Raw genomic sequence first — 15,782 nt, 5'->3', positions numbered from 1 at the left:
TGCCCTGACTTACTCGGAAGCGAGTCACCTATTGCAGTCAATTTACATGAGACTAACCGGACCAGCCGGCGTTGCGCCTGGTACCGTTCATGAAGTTCATGTCGTTGGGCAGTGCACAGTGCTTCAATGCTATCAGGCCTACTTGCTACAGTGCTACAACCTCCCTCGCCTCAGCTACATAGCAAGCGCATGTAGCTACCATACGGCCTAACGATGGACAGCACCACTAGGAGCGAACAGAGCTTTATCGCCTGCCAGGGATACGTCAGGCGACACGTCCCACATCATGGCCTCTCAGTGTTGCTGCTCCCCCACCGTGCAACCATGTCTCCCGACACAGTCACGAGTCCACCCAAAACCTCTCACTCGCCTAATCAAATAACGAGCACCCAAAAATACGACATTTCTGACTCATTAGGCCAAGCTCCGAACTACCCCTGCCATGAATCGAGCGCAACGGCACAGGCATTGCCTCTTCGTTGCCCACCAGTACTGTCTGTGTGTCCCCGTAGTTTCCCCCTCAGGGAGCACGACAAACGACAAACGACTAACGACAAACGACAAACGACAAACGAGCCTTCGCCAGTCATACCGTCTTGCCCACCGTACAGCGGCAGAAGTTGCCGTTCATCAGTTCAGTACAGCACAGTACCCCTCCTCGCCCGCACTTTCTCCAAGCCCTCTTTGTCCAACAATCTTCGAAGCCATACAACCCAGCTTGTTTCTCATGGTATCCCCAAGGGTAACCATGCTAACGGGGTGCTCCGGCTCCCCCCTTCTGAAGCTCTTTCAATACAATGACGCATGACCGTCTGACACAACGTGGCAATCGTTAAGATGTGGCTTTGCCTCGCATGCGTTTGACGTCCTGATGGCATCAGATTCAACACACCTCAGCTGCCAGAGCCAGGGCCAGGGCCAGGGCCAGACCGCCAGGACCGGGGCCGGGGCAAAGGAGATGATGTGTGGCCAGCAGTGGGCTCAGCCGTGCAGCACCACCGCGCCCTGATCGCGCATGGCGCTGGGGGCCACCGGATGGCGGCGGCGGCCGAGCCAGCGGTTGAAGGCGGCGCCCGCCACGTCACGCAGCATGGCAATACCCCACCTGCGGCGACCACACCGACAGCAAAAGGCGGCGGCGTCAGCGGCGGCGGCGGCAGCAGCAGCAGCAGCAGCGGCGGCGGCAGCAGCAGCAACAGCAGCAGCAGCGGGGGTGGTTTCAGTGTGAGGAGCGCACGTGTCAGCGAGCCCCTGGCTGTAGCGACAGGGGCCGATCAGGCGGGGGCACGGGGGCAGATGAGGTACCGCGTCAGAACGACTGACTCGCCGCTCTGTCCAGTGCGCCGCGCGCACGGCCGCGCGCACGTCGTCGGGCCAGGTGTCAAGACCAGAGCCATTGATACGGAAAGCCATTTCATCCCCTGGAGGTTTGAGACAACCTCACCAGAGCAGCATGAAGACGCACAGCGCGATGGGCACTGCGGCGTGCATGATGACCGTTGACGTCGTCTTCCAGTTTAGCGAGTAGCGCCAGATGCCGCTCACACTCCCGCTGCATGGGTTGAAGGTACAGGTGGGTTACAGGTCAGTAGAAAGTTGTTGTGGATTTATGCGGTAGTTCCAGGCTTCCAGGCTTGGCTTAGTCAGGCGATGGTAGGTATGGTGCGATCAGCACGGCAATGGAGGTATGGCACGCATGGAGGTATGGCATGCATGGCCCGTTCTTGGGGTGTAGGCGTCGGAACGAGGTTTGGACGAGACCGCGCGCCATGGCCCATGGGGTATGGTATTGGAAAGGATGGATTAAGGGAACGGGCGGGGCGGCAGTGCTGTGCGTGATTGTTACCGGCAGTGTTGCTGGCGATGGGGGCCGCCGCCACACAGGCGCAGCCACAGCGGCACACCCCTCCCCCCCCCGCACTAGCTCTGCGCATGGTCCATCAAACCTCCCCCGAACACTCCCGCCCCTGCCCTCCACAGAAGCTGTACCGCACTAAGGCAGTACGGCGCACTCACTAGATCCACAGGAACACCATGTAGCAGGTGCCGTACGCCAGCGTGGCCTGCGTGCCGTACATCAGTGTGTGCGGACGGTGCAATACAGGACAAGGGGATGGAAAGGTTGGCGGGGCGTGGCGCTGATTGACAGGGACAGGTGGCGAAAGCTGCGCAGCGAACGCGTGACCCGCCCACCCCTCCACCCACCCCTCCACCCACACGCACACCCAATCCCACACGCACACCCAAACACACACGCACGCCCAATCCCACACGCGCACACTCTGGCACGCACCTGGAAGTGCACTGACACGATGGGCATGCGTGTGAGCAGCACCTCTAGGAGGGCGATGCCCAGGTTGCCGCCGTGCTTGAGCTGCGTGGCGGGGCCCTCCACGGTGTTGTCCTGGGGTGAGGGGCGGCGGGTGAGGGAGCGCGCCGAGGGACGGACGGGTGAGGAGATCACTTAGGGTCCAAGTCCATGTTCGATGTGTTGTTTGTGTTGGTAAGTGTCCAGTAATTGCATTTTGGGTTGCGTGATTGTGTCAGCCCGTCAGATGGTAATATGAAAGGGCAGATCTTGCTTCAAGGCCCAATCGGACCGTCCAGTGGGTCCGGCGCAGCAGCGAGCAAGACCGGCCCGTGGTGACTGGGCGCACATGGGGGTTACCGTGCGCACATGGGGGCACAGGGCGGCGCCCGCGATGACACGCACCTGGATCAATACCAGCACCACCCAGCTGCAACGTGGAGGCGCACACGCAGGGCACACACAGGGTGCATGCAAGGTGACGGTTAGGCAGCGTCAGCAAAACGCAAGGCACGTTTTGACCAGGCCCCGGGTCATCCCTCCTCCCCCCCGGCTCAAGAAGTGCTTGTGAAGAGCCATCACCAGTGAGAAACACAGCCAAGAGGGAGAGGGTGGACACCGGGCGTGCAAGATGCGCCACAAGTGACTCGCGCGACTCACTAGTAGACATCCAGGAAGAACGCGGCGTTGACTGCGGTCTGCATAGTCAGCTGCGAGAAGCACGACAGCCAGTCCCACTGCGATACAAGCGCAGTAACGAGCAAAGGAAGGTCGGCGGCAGCGCGAACCGCATCCACCCAGCCAGGCAGCACAAGGCCCATCCATCAGCTACAGCGCGAACCGCATCCACGCTGACAGGCAGCACACGACCTATTGGGGCTCAAGGCAGCAGGACGTGCCCGCGCCTCTCGTCCCAACTGCCGGCGGCAGCTGGCTGCTCGGCTGCAGAGTGCAGACTCATTCCCAACCAGGTCTGGTCACATTATTAGCCCTGCAGCCCCAACAAACTGCCTTAGCATTCAACCATTTCCTTGTGTTGCCCGGCCCCGCAATCCCGCTCCCCAACTCACCGTTGCCGCATCGTCCGAGGGGTCGTGGGGCTTGCTGCCGCCGCCGCCCGCCTTGCCGTCCTCGCACAGGTGCTTGGGGTGCACGCCCGCCTCCGCCAGCTCGTCGGCCCCCACGCCGGCGCTCACGTTCACGTTGACCAGCGACGGCTCCGGGCTCACCTGTGTGAACAGCTGGCAGGGGGCGGGGTCAGGGCATGCCATGACTAATGCAGTGTCGGGCACGCGCTGAAATGCTTACCCCCCCCCCCACACATACACACACCGTCGCGTTGCTGCATCGCATACACTGCCTTCGCGCTTTGTTTCCTTGTGCTCTTAACACACAAACACACATACGTACACGATCACCCGACCACCCGACCGTCCCCCCGACGCTCTCCTCCCAGCTCTATTGCATTGGGTTCGGTTTAGTTTGGGCTGGTATCTACAACCCCCCCCCCCCCGCCCCCCCTGCTCATCAGACCCGACCGCCCCCCCCCCAAAACACCCCACCGCTCACCCGCGACAACGCCAGCCCCGCGCTCTTACGGCGCCACATGTAGCGCACGTGCGTGACCAGCGCCACGCCGCCCGCGAACGACAGCAGCACCAGACTCCAGTGCGTGAAGTAGGTGACCCACTCGGGGCTCAGCGGGTCGTCTGGCGGAGGAGCAGGGGTGGAGCAGGGGCGGAGCAGGGGTGGAGCAGGGGTGGAGCAGGGGTGGAGCAGGGGTGGAGCAGGGGTGGAGCAGGGGTGGAGCAGGGGTGGAGCAGGGGTGGAGCCGGGGTGGGGCATGGTGGGGCAGGGGTGGAGCAGGGGTGGAGCGAGGTGGGGCATGGTGGGGCAGGTTGGGGCATGGTGGAGCAGTGGTGGGGGATGGTGGGGCAGGGTGGGGCATGGTGGGGGATGGTGGGGCATGGGAGGGGGGTTAGACAGGGTGCGTTGGCGTGGGCGTTGGCTAGGGGCTTGGATTCCAGCAGTGACAGACACCTAGCAGAGCAGAGTGCGCACGACTTCAGTCGCCCTGGCCCCACCAGCCTCCAATTCCAAGCGTCGCGCCACCACCTGCCCATCTCCCGACCCAGACCAGGCAACCGGCGTCGGCGCGCTCCACTCCAGCTACAAGTAAGACCTCGTTCGTGAGCACTCACTCTTGGTTTGCTCCACGATGAGGCAGATCATGAGCCACGTGAACGTCATCACGTGCACCACCAGCACACCCCAGTCGCCCAGGAACCAGGACGTCACCTGATGGTCAGAGGCAGCGTGACAGGTGTGTGCGGGTGTGCAGGTGGTGAGGAGGGGCGGGGAATGGGGTTCGCCGCCTTGCAGGGGCTGCCAAAGACATCACCGTACTTGTCTCGCTGTCACCGCCACCACCAGTCTCTCAAGCCCAATCCAACGATATGCCGACGACCCAAAATCTTAATCTTCCTCAGCGCCCCCACCCTTTAACGCGCATCTCACAATGGACTTTGGGTCAAGGGCGTCAAAGGCCCAAAAAGTGTTGGGTAGCGAATGCTTCCACCCTGCACCCCCGCGCGTGTTTGAGGCGAAGAAGGCCGACCGCCCGTGTCGTTTCCACAGCCACCGTCCAAACAGGCCGTTGTCGTTGCAGAAGTAGCACAGGAAGTTGGCCAGGCAAATAAGGAACACTGTGCGTGTGGGTTGGGGACGATAAAGGAAGGGTTGCGGTGCGTGGGGCACGGTGTGGTTAGGCAGGGTAGGAAGACAGTGAGTGCCGGCATCGGACCAGGGGGCTTCGGGATGTGTGCCCAAGCCCAACAAAAAGGTCGCGGCATCAGGCAGGAGGCACTGGGCAGGAGGGTAGACTACGATTTCCTGGAGCCTTCTAGCGGCAAACGCACAAGGTCGGGATTCAGATAGATAGCTTGCGGGAAGTGTGGGGACCGAGGTCCGAGGAGGCAGGCGCCCACACCTGACACATACGGCCCCCAGTCGTGGTACACGGCGCCGGGGGGAGGCGGCGGGGGCATCGAGGAAGAGGGCGGTGGGGACGCCATGGCGCCGTCTGCACGAGCACGGGTGGAGAAGTATGGAAGGGGTTACGAAGCCGGCTGCAGGTCTTCCCGGGTAAGCGTGTTGGCGTGCGTGTGGACGTGCGTGTGGACGTGCGTGTGCGGATGCGCCCAAGCACATCCGACAACCCGCGCGTCTGATGTGAGTCCAGATAACGCCTGTGCTTTGCAGGTTGTTTCCCCGTTCTGCAGGCGCTACTGTTCCATGCAAACGCCGCTAGTGCAGATGAGGCCCAGTGCTAACAAGTCATTCGCAGTGTCATGGGTGCGGACTTCGCAACAGTCGTCTGCGGGTATCAGGGGCACGATCAGGGGTGGCAGACCGCGGCTGTCGGCCACTTTTCGCGCCGGCTCAGCTTCCGACTTCAAGTGAGCCGCAAAGCTTGTAACTTTGACACTCTGTATTTTGTTCTGCTGTCGGAATCTCCCCCGCGCGCGGCCCACGGTCGCCCTCGGTCGCTTCGCGAGGACTCACGCGCCTCAACCCCAGTCACTTTTATTGCTTCAAAAGTACTCATACTTACATACTTATTAGCTCGCTCTCAGCAGGGGGCTCCGCGCCCAGCTACAGGAGCTGGAATCGAAGGCCCCAAACAGAGTCGAAAAGCTGGGCCGCGAGCTTAGTTGCTTTCCTTTTGAAGTAGGCCGCCCACGTAGGGCTGCTTGCAAGTCTGGTAGATGGCCAGACTCCTTGGTCGCGGCCGTTTGCCAGTCGTTCTAGAGGTCGCAGCTTTGCCCCGAGTCAAGAGTTGAGGCGCTGCACACCGTCTTGTATGTGTATGGAGCAGGATGCCGCCTTTGAGCTTTTGAAGGACTCAAAGGCATGGACCGTTCATTCGCCGGGCATGCACCACGGTCACGCTTTGCCTCAGAGCCATTCGGCGCGGCGTCTACAACGATAAAGTATTGCACACGAGTCACTGTACATGTCAATTCATCGTCTACCCTGCCCCCTTGATGAACGGGCAGGCAGCTTGGCGTTGTATGTCCCGCAACCCGCTCCTGCCGAGCAGACCAACCTTCCACGCAAAACAATCATCAAAGCACCAATTCCTTCCCGGAGCGTCGTCGGCACGTCAGGAGGCGGCCGCTAACCAACCGCCGCGTGGGGATGTCCTGGGACCATCGCGCAGCCCAAAGCGAAATGCTCGGCCCCGGCCTCCTGCTCCTCTGTCGTCAGAGGCTGGCTGATTCGTTGCGGGGCTGGTGCTCCGCCTATGGGACCGCCTCGGGCCCCTGCAGGTGCTACTCACCCCTACTTGGCTAGCCGTCGATACCGCAGCAGCACCACTATGCTAGCCAGCTCGCCGTAGAACGCCGCAGACACATACCGTACTGCGTCATGTTCGCTTGTTTGCTTGTGTTACGTTTTTTCAAGCACGTCGATACTGCAGCACCGCATCCCCAAGCGCCGGCCAGCCTCATCCCGCGTATGATCCATTGCACTCAGTAGCCTCACTTCAGACCGAAGCCCTGCGCGTTCTCTATGGCGGTCAACAGCTTTGTCTTGAGCTTTGACCGCGTGCTGTAGTCTGGCAGCATCAGCACATTAAAGCAGGTGTGCGCCGAGGGCAAGCGCTCCGAGTCCGGCCTGGCGGGGGGGCGGGGTCGGGGGGCGCCCATGGAAGCGGGAGGGGGGCAGTCAGTAGAAGGGTACGGCAGAAGCCGAAGAGGGTAGGAGACACTAGGGGAGAGGGTGGGTGTCGGCACCGCGCGTGCAGGATTTGGGTGTGTGTTTATGCACTGGGGTGGACCGCGTGGTTCGAGCATCGAACGATGGAAGTCTAGTGGGCGCCACGGGAAGTCGCGCTCGCTTGCGGCGACGCGGCGAGTGCGAGAGATGGACAGAACCTCGGATTGCCCTCGCCACGGACGCCCTCAGTCGGCTAGACAGTGACAGTCCGCTCGCCTGAGTGGGCTGTACCTGACGGTGTCCGGTGCGCCCCCCCCCCCCACTCGCTCAGCCCCACTCGAGCAAGCACGCGCCACTACTACGGTACTCACCCGCTGCGCTGGATGGTGAGCACCAGCGCGCCCAGCCCCGCCACTGGCGCCCTGTCGCAGCCTGCAGCAGCAGGTGTGTGTGTATGTGTGTGTGTGCGTGTGTGTGTGTGTGTGTGTGTGTGTGTGTGTGTGCGACGCATCAATGCACTACCCTCCTTGCGATGTCGAACACAGGCGACAGGGATTGGCACACACACAGCACATTCACATTCACATCCACATCACCCACCTGTTGTGAAAGCTAGGAAGCGGCGCTTCTGGTCCAGGTCTAGTCCCGACAGCACCTGAAGGCAGTGGCATAGCGACTTGTTTGTAGCTGTATGTCATTCACTTCAAGTCAGCAACAGCGACGCCGTTCCGCAGCCCAGGACAAGCAGCGGCAGGGACCGCACACCGCAGCCTTTCTACTGGCATCACGCACATGTATTGCAATGAATGGGCATCGCATGCCAGGTTACAAACAGCGTCAAAGATAAATTACCTGCCAGAACATGCGCACAGTGGGGTGGTCGGCGCCGTAGCCGCCTTCGTAGCGCGCATTGGCCTGTGGGGTGTGGGATGCAGGGTGTGGGGCAAGGGAGGACAAGGCAGAGTGTATAAGTCGTGTGGGTTCTGATGCTCCCGGACTTCCTCCTGGGCTTGCTGACAGGCCATTGCGGTCGTGGCCAGCCAACGGGCGTCGCTGCACATGCAGTCCTGCCCGCCCGCCCCCCCCACACACGCCAGCAAACTCTAACGCTGCCGCCCTCCACGCCCCTCCCACAAACGAGCTCAGCTTTGCCCAGCTCAACTCCCGCACCCCCTCCCCCATTGGGTTCGGTTGAGTTTGGGCTGGTATCTACACCCCACCGCACACACACACACACACACACACACACACACACACACACACACACACACACACACACACACACACACACACACACACACACACACACACACACACACACTCGCTCACCTCCAGTGCACCGAAGTCCAGGTGGGGCAGGCCGCAGATGAGCAGCTCCAGCTCCTCATGCCTGAACAGGCTCAGAGCCGGGCCGCCGCACACCTGGCGGTTGGTGTGGGTGGCGGTTAGGGTGGGTGGCGGTTGGTGACATTCGGCGGCTGTTACGGTATGGAGCTGGGTGGCAGCGAGTTCGGCAGGCGGCATCCGCCCCGCCCCTCATTCCTTTCACGCCTCTCTGACTCCTGGCCTGTTTAAAACCCAGCCCGGCATCACATGCCACCTTTGTCCCCTCCCCCGCCACTTACACACCCGCACCTGGTGGAAGCCTGTGGCGAAGGCCCTGAACTGCGCCTCCACCGCCTCGCCCAGCGTCCACTCGCACAGCCGCGCCACGTAGCGGCCCACGTTGGCGCCGGTGACGGGCACGTGCTGTCCGCCGGGAATGAGCGGCACGGCGCGGCGCGACCCGAACACCTCCGTCTCCACCTCGAAGTTCCTGAGGAAGAGGAGGAGGAGGAGGAGGAGGAGGAGGTGGGTGGGAGCAGGAGGAGGGAGGCATGTGTGGAAGGGGAGTTGGGAGGTGTGTGTGGGGGGGCTTGGTTAACCCATTCATTCGTTCCCCCAAGTTTCCTTGGGAATGGAAGAAACTACTCTCTCCCTCCCTGTGCTCCGCTAGTGCTAGGCTTAGTCTTGTATATTTGGGCTGACATCTACCACCACCCCACACACACATTCTACTGCCCACCTCCCAAAACACACAAGCCCCCCCCCCCACACACACAGTCCTTCCTCCCCCACCTGCACAGTGTGTCCTCCACGTCCTCCGGCTCCATGGCCATCACCGCCGCCAGCGAGCGGCCCAGCGCCGGGAACGCCTCGGCCAGGTCGGCCAGACCCAGCGGCCCCTCGCCCAGCAGCTTCTTGTACACCACCTGGAGCCCAGGAGCGAGTTTGTGTTTGTGTGTTTGTGTGATTGTTCGCTTGCGTGAACTTGATGAGCGGGTTGCATGTACGTTTCTCGTACATGCTGGGGGACTGGCCCAGAGCCGAACCGCAAATGCACCAGCCTCAGCGCCCCCCAATGTACACACACACACACACCTCGCATACACTGTCCTACGCGTAATGTTTTCCTTGTGCTCCTTAACACACACACACACACACACACACACGCGCACACACGCCTACCTGGGGCAGGTGCACGTCCAGGATGACGCCGTTGTAGATGGCCAGGCCCAACACCAGACCCACCTGCAGGGGGTGGGGGGGGGCGAGGAGGGGGGTTGCGGGCATACACAAGTTGCGGACAAGATGACAAGGTAGAGGACAGTGATGTTGGAATGGCGCATTGCTGCGGTGTCTGGGGGCATGGGACGGGGCAGGAAGGATCTCAAACCAACAACCAACAAAACCGGCAGCTCTACATTTGGCGCAACTTAAAGAACCTTATTTACCAGCCTATACTCGGCGAGACCGGATGCATCTGCTCCCAGGCCGCCGCCGCCTCCACCTTCCCCATCCGCCTCCAGCGCTGCCATTGCTGTGTTGAACCAGAACGTGCGTGTCTCCTCACTGTAGGTAAACAGCCCGTACTGAGGCTGGAAGATCTCCGCCACCTGCGCGGGGAGCGGGGCCGACGTCACGGTGTTCATGGATTTGCCGTGCAGAACCCGGATCCAACCCCGAACCCCAGAACCCACCCCTCTGCCCCCCCCCCCGCGCCTCTGCCCCCCACCCCGGCCCCCTCACCAGCAGTTGGAAGAACTCGCGACTCACACCGCCCTGGTCCACACCCTCCTCGGCCATGCCCTGGAGATATGCAACAGATTGCACCCAGAAAGTAAAAGGTGATGTAAAGGAATAGCACTATCAATGAAAAGGAAGGAAAGAGACTTGCCATTGCTAGTTTGCGGAGCAGTAGGGGGACATAACTGCACGCCCCCTTCCTCATCTCTACACACCCACCTGCGACACGAAGGACACGCGCAGCGGCCTCTTGAGCTGGTGCAGCGGCCGACCGGCCAGCTGCTGAGCCGCGTCCTGTGCGTGTGTGTGTGTGTGTGTGTGTGTGTGTGTGTGTGTGTGTGTGTGTGTGTGTGTGTGTTAAAGAGCACAAGGAAAGCGTTGCGCAACGACAGTGTGTGTGTGTGTGTGTGTTTTGTGAGCATACCATATGTGTTTAAGCGCATATCGTGTGTGAGTACAAATCAAACGAGTGCATGATATGGGGGGAGAGTCTCTGTGTGCGCCAGGAAAGACACAGAAGGCATGCCCACCACACCCATGCCCCCACGTACGTCCCCACACCCGTACTGCACACACGCACGCCACCTCATACTCACGTGCAGGATGTGCGCCCGCCGTACAGACACCTCGAGGAACACGGCGTGGGCGGGATGGATGCCCTGTGCGTGTGTGTGTGTGTTAAAGAGCACAAGGAAAACGTTGCGCAAAGACAGTGTATGCGATGCAGCAAAGCGACGGTTTGTGTGTGTGTGTGTGTGTGCGTGTGTCGAGCAAGGGATGGAACATTGCATGATGACCGTGTGTGTTTTGACAGCATGTCGTTGCCCCTCGGCGTCCGCCTACCTGCATGAGTGCCGCCTGGGCGCTGGCGTTCATCTCCGCCTCCTTCTGGATGAGCGCCTCGCCCTGGTGGTGGTGGTCGGGGGGGTAGATAGGGGGTGGAGCGTGTGGGGTGGGGGGTGGAGCGTGTGGTGGGGGGGAATAGCGGTGGGGGGTGCAGGGCCGGTCAGAAACAAGCGAACGGCACCGGCAACAAGCGGTTGCAGGCACTGTCTGCGGGCGACAGATTGCCATGAAGCTTTCCAATGACGCTCAATAAGAACCTGATGCGCATCAGCAGTTACGGTTACGGGTAAGGTTGATTGCGGACAGCTGACCTGCAGGATGCGGCTCTTGGCGTCGGGCGTGAGGAGGAAGGGCGTCTGGCACAACGATGACAGAGGCGTGTGCGGAGACAGCGCCCAAGCCCCCGGCCGCCGGGGCCGGCCGCCGCCGCCGCCGCCACCCCCGCCATTGCTGCCGCCGGCGCTGCTGCTGCCGTGCGAAGACAGGGACCAGCCGCCGGGGCCAGACATGCTGCGTCCGCCGCCGGCCTGCATGCATGGAAGCATTAAGCAAGCATTAGGTTGTAGCACGGGGCCCGGGGCACGGGGGGGCGCGGGCGGGCCGGGTCAGTCGAGTGGCACGTGTGTCGCTCGACGTGTGACGGCAGGCAGATGGGGTAATGGTTTGTCGGCCCGGCTGGGAGCGCCGCCCCCCAAGGGCAATGTCGCCAGGGCGACACGTCTGAACCGCGAAACGCCAACCCCCACCACACAGTAGCAACGCACCCGCAGCCAGATGAGGTATTCGTCTTTGAGGTTGACGCAGCCCGACAGCGCGGCGTTGTGGAACTCTGTGTAGGGCAGCTTCTCGCCAGCCTGCCAGGAAACATAACGAAAATAACGAGAGGGAAAAGAAGTTCACGCGGAAACATTGAGTCCAGGAGTCCCGCTGCCGGATGTGTAGGATCAACCTGCTTGGCCCCGGCAGGGCTTGGCGCGTGCCGTGCCGTCGTTTACACACCGCAACAATGCCGGATACGTTGTAGGCCACTAAACGGCACAAGACTATACATGATGTACGACACACACACACACACACACACACACACACACACACACACACACGACAAACACACACCTGCTCATTGGCCTCGTACAAACCGGCCATCACACGTGCCGCCGCCAGCAGCTCCGCCCGCGCCGCCGCCACCTGACGCTTCTGCGGCGGCTCGCCGCCGCCGCCGCCGCCCGCCAGCCACATGTGGCCGTGCCCGTGCGCCGCCGCCGCCGCCGCCACCGCCGCCGCCTCCGCCGCCCGCTGCGCCGCCTCCGCCAGGTGTGTTTGCAACGGCCGCACGACGCGGCCGCCGAAGAGCTCGGGCGGCAGGGCCGCCAGCCAGCCACACAGGCGCTGCGTTTGGAAGGGGAACATGGGGCGGCAGGGCGTGTGTGTGTGTGTGTGTGTGTGTGTGTGTGTGTGTGTGTGTGGTATTGTGTTTGTGTGCACGGGTGACACAGAGGAAGATGTGTGGGCATTGAGGCGGAGGGTAGGTAGGAGAGGGCCTCGAGGCGGGAAAGGGAGATGCTGACAGAATTATTGAAAGTGGATTGAAACGCCCGCGCACCACCCGCCGACACACCCACCCACACACACACCCACCCACCCGATCACCCACTGCCACCCACCTGCTGTGCCTCGTGCGGCAGTAGCCGTGTGGTGATGTCGACCAGGCGAGTGGCCAGACTGCGACGTGCGCGTGTATGAAAGAACACAAAGCAAGCATCGATAATAGCGACAGTTCAAAGCAATGTTGCGGCATGCACTGCCATCTTATCACGCAGGCTGGTCGCTGGCCTTCAGCCCAACACAGGCTACAGCAGCAGCAGCAACAGCAGCAGCAACAGCAGCAACTAACAGCAGCAGCAGCAGTAGCAGCAACCGCATTCTCCCACGGCTCCCAGTCCCAGCAGTCTCAGTGCAGACCACACAGCAAGCTCGCAAACCGCCCGCCGGCCCTCTCTCACCTGCCGCCCACGCCACTGCTCGCCAGCAGCGGGCACTGGTACGCCACAAACAACACACGCAGCAGCAACACCTCACTGCCCGCAGCAGCAGCGGCAGCAGCAGCAGCAGCCTCGGGACCGCCGCCGCTGCCGACACCACTGCCGCCTCCAGTCCCTCCTCCTCCCCCCGCTCCTGCTACTGCCGCTCCCGCTCCTGCCCCGCCGCCTGCTGCTACAGCCGCCGCCGCCACCGCCACTGCTGCATCCAGCAGTCTGTGCAGGCCGCTGCTGAGTGCCGCCACCACCTCGGGCCGGTACAGCCGCAGCAGTGCCGCGAAGCAGCCCTGCACGGCGTCCACGTCTAGCCCGTGTCCCGCCGCCTCCTCCTCCTGCTCCTGATGCTCCTCCTGATCCGGACCCTGCTGCTGCTTTTGCAGCTTCTGAGCCTGTTGTTCCAGCTCGTGTTGTTGCTGGTGTTGTTGTTGGTCGTGGTCGTGTTGCTCCTGTTGCTGCTGCTGCGGTTGGCCCCGCTGCGGCTGTAGCAGGTCGTAATCGTGCGCAGCCACGCCATTGCCTCCCTCCTGCTTGCGCCGCTTGGCCGCCGCCGCCGCCGCCGCTGCCGTTACCCCGCCCCGTTCCGGAGACGCATCGCGCTGGCTACCGTCACTGACAGTACGGCGGCGGCGGCGGTTGGTTTCGGTTGAGAAGAGCGACAGCACGTACCCTGGGCAGCCCAGCACCTCCTCCACGCCCACCACCAACTCCCTGAGCTCCCGCCCCCCGGCGCCGCCGCCGCCGGCTCCCCCGCTACTGCCGCCACTACTGCCATTCTCGCTGGCGGCTGTAGCAGCCGCCGCCAGCAGCTGCAGGTCGGGAATGGAGTACGGCAGCCCGTACTGCCCGTGCCGTTGGCGGTTGCGGGGGCTGTTGCAGGCTGTAGCTGCAGATGCTTCCTGCACGCACGTGCCACACGTACGAACGCGCGTGAGAGCCACGGCGGCCATTGGCGGGTAGGTGTGTGTTACAAGGCTTCAGGGAAGGAAACAGGCAGGTTCACGCGGGTGTGTACACGCATACACACGCACACACACACGCACACGCACACACACACACACACACACACACACACACACACACACACACACACACACACACACACACGCACGCACCTGCGCCAGCACCATGCTGCAGTCGCCCGCCGCCACCACCGCCAGCGGCCGCACGCCCGCCGGCAGCAGCTCCACACGCCGCGGCGAGCAGCACACCGCTACAGAGCTGCCGCCGTCATCGCCGCCGCCGCCGTCTCCAGCTCCGGCTCCAGATCCATCGTCCTCCATGGCTGCCGAAGACGCGTTACTAATGGGGCCGCCAGTGCCCAACTGCAAGCCACAGCCACAGACAATGCGAGCAATGTATGGCAATCGGCTCGATTTGGGTGCCGTGCTTCGCACCAACACAAGCGCACCCACACACACCCGTCCCAGACCGTCTAAAACGGATCTCCCTCCATTCCTTCCCGCCCGCGTTCTCATGCGCGCACCCGACGCTACCCACCCACCCACCCACCCACGCACCCACGCACCCACCTACCCAGCACCGCCGACGCACCGACCTGTCCGAAGTCGTTGTTGCCGAACGCGAACACGGCGCCGCACGCAGTCAGCACCAGCGAGTGCCGCGCCCCCGCAGACACCTGAGCCACCGCCAGCCCCTCCGCCGCCAGCGCGCCCCGCACCCGGCACGGCCTGGAGCAGTAGCAGGCAGCAGCAGTAGCAGTAGCCAGGTTGGCAGTAGCAGGCCGGTTGGCAGTAGCAGGCCGGTTGGCAGTAGCAGGCCGGTTGGCAGTTACAGGCAGGTTGGCAGGAGCAGCCCACCCAACCCAACTCAACCCAACCCAACTCAACCCACCCAGCCACCCACCCACCCAACTCAACCCACCCACCCACCCACCCACCCACACCTGCAGGTGTTGTCGGTGGCTCCAAGCCCGGTGGCGCCCCAGGTGCCGCGTCCGAACGCGTACAGCACCCCGCCACCTCCTCCAGACCCGCCACCTCCGGACCCAGCACCAGCACCGGCACCCTCGCCCTGCAGCTGCTGCTGCTGCTGGCTGCTGTTTTGGCCGTCCGCCGGAGCAGCGGCGAATCCGGCGCCTCCAGCCGCACCGGGGGCCGCCGCCGCCGCCGCCGCCGCCGCCGCCGGCAGCGGCAATGCAGCCCAGGTCCAGGCAGACTGGTTTGAGGCTGCCGGCGGCGGCGGCGGCGGCGCCGTGAGCACGAGGGTGTGGTCGCCACCGCATGCCACCTGCACGCACACGGGCGGCCCGCACACACACGAGACAGACAAGCGAGCGAGCGGCACACAGCAGGCGCTTACTTCTGTGGCGGGCACTTGCTGCTGTATGTGGTACTGTGAACGATGCATTGTAAGACCCACACGTGCGCATCCCATGTACGGCACACAAAACACACACACGCGCGCGCGCACACACACACACACACACCTGCGCCGGCACTACACAGTCCTTACTTCGTGTTTTTCCTTCCTTCCCCCACCCTCGGAACAAACACACACGCACGCACCTGTGTGGCGTGCCGCCCCCTCAGCGCGGCCACCTCCGCCGGCGCCGCCCGGTTGCCCCAGTCGCCGTGCCCCAGCGCGCCGTACTTGCCACGGCCCCAGGCGAACACACGCCCGTCCGCCGTCAGCGCCACAGAGTGGTTCTCACCCGCCGCCACCTGGAGGCGTGTGTGTGTGTGTGTGTGTGTGTGTGTGTGTGTGTGTGTGTGTGTGTGTGTGTGTGTGTGTGTGTGTGTGTGTGTGTGTGTGTGTGTGTGTGTGTGTGTGGTGGTGGTGGT

The 15,782-nt window shown here is 62.9% G+C and overlaps 2 protein-coding genes across 2 annotated transcripts in view; both read right to left on the bottom strand.

The window, feature by feature from the left end:
• Positions 1 to 2: 2 nt before the first annotated feature.
• CHLRE_08g364600v5 (uncharacterized protein) lies at positions 3 to 6,174 on the bottom strand. Its single transcript, XM_043064886.1, has 12 exons — positions 5,922 to 6,174; positions 5,298 to 5,390; positions 4,826 to 5,013; positions 4,510 to 4,606; positions 3,878 to 4,017; positions 3,379 to 3,537; positions 2,969 to 3,045; positions 2,714 to 2,738; positions 2,294 to 2,404; positions 2,017 to 2,063; positions 1,445 to 1,552; positions 3 to 1,105 (listed from the first exon to the last, which is right to left on the bottom strand). The coding sequence occupies exons 2-12, from the start codon at positions 5,380 to 5,382 to the stop codon at positions 982 to 984; spliced, it is 1,161 nt and encodes a 386-aa protein (XP_042921887.1). The 5' UTR covers positions 5,383 to 5,390; positions 5,922 to 6,174; the 3' UTR covers positions 3 to 981.
• Positions 6,175 to 6,291: 117 nt separating this feature from the next.
• CHLRE_08g364550v5 (uncharacterized protein) overlaps positions 6,292 to 15,782 on the bottom strand; it is a 12,743-nt gene continuing 3,252 nt past the window's right edge. Inside the window, exons 6-27 of the mRNA XM_043064885.1 lie at positions 15,507 to 15,662; positions 14,885 to 15,228; positions 14,537 to 14,669; positions 14,094 to 14,303; positions 12,946 to 13,877; positions 12,607 to 12,664; positions 12,059 to 12,331; positions 11,707 to 11,796; positions 11,254 to 11,469; positions 10,940 to 11,002; positions 10,693 to 10,755; positions 10,316 to 10,390; positions 10,100 to 10,159; positions 9,805 to 9,966; positions 9,539 to 9,601; positions 9,149 to 9,282; positions 8,666 to 8,846; positions 8,360 to 8,452; positions 7,883 to 7,945; positions 7,631 to 7,685; positions 7,402 to 7,462; positions 6,292 to 6,988 (exon numbers count right to left, since the gene is read on the bottom strand). Coding sequence (XP_042921886.1) covers positions 6,853 to 6,988; positions 7,402 to 7,462; positions 7,631 to 7,685; positions 7,883 to 7,945; positions 8,360 to 8,452; positions 8,666 to 8,846; positions 9,149 to 9,282; positions 9,539 to 9,601; positions 9,805 to 9,966; positions 10,100 to 10,159; positions 10,316 to 10,390; positions 10,693 to 10,755; positions 10,940 to 11,002; positions 11,254 to 11,469; positions 11,707 to 11,796; positions 12,059 to 12,331; positions 12,607 to 12,664; positions 12,946 to 13,877; positions 14,094 to 14,303; positions 14,537 to 14,669; positions 14,885 to 15,228; positions 15,507 to 15,662 — 3,621 coding nt within the window. The 3' untranslated portion in view covers positions 6,292 to 6,852. The remainder of the gene's footprint in view (positions 6,989 to 7,401; positions 7,463 to 7,630; positions 7,686 to 7,882; positions 7,946 to 8,359; positions 8,453 to 8,665; positions 8,847 to 9,148; positions 9,283 to 9,538; positions 9,602 to 9,804; positions 9,967 to 10,099; positions 10,160 to 10,315; positions 10,391 to 10,692; positions 10,756 to 10,939; positions 11,003 to 11,253; positions 11,470 to 11,706; positions 11,797 to 12,058; positions 12,332 to 12,606; positions 12,665 to 12,945; positions 13,878 to 14,093; positions 14,304 to 14,536; positions 14,670 to 14,884; positions 15,229 to 15,506; positions 15,663 to 15,782) is intronic.

The sequence above is a fragment of the Chlamydomonas reinhardtii genome, chromosome 8 (assembly GCF_000002595.2).
Source record: "Chlamydomonas reinhardtii strain CC-503 cw92 mt+ chromosome 8, whole genome shotgun sequence".
Lineage (NCBI taxonomy): Eukaryota > Viridiplantae > Chlorophyta > Chlorophyceae > Chlamydomonadales > Chlamydomonadaceae > Chlamydomonas > Chlamydomonas reinhardtii.
The sequence above is the reverse complement of the archived record's forward strand: the minus strand, read 5'-3'. Positions and strand labels throughout refer to the sequence as shown.

Bases quoted from the DNA above. Each gene is read 5' to 3' on its own strand.
- CHLRE_08g364600v5 (XM_043064886.1), bottom strand. From the start codon at position 5,382: ATGGCGTCCCCACCGCCCTCTTCCTCGATGCCCCCGCCGCCTCCCCCC. The intron at 4,018-4,509 runs GTGAGTGCTCAC...CTCCTCCGCCAG, and splicing joins CATCGTGGAGCAAACCAAGA to ACGACCCGCTGAGCCCCGAG. The intron at 3,046-3,378 runs GTGAGTTGGGGA...CTTGTATCGCAG, and splicing joins CCTCGGACGATGCGGCAACG to TGGGACTGGCTGTCGTGCTT.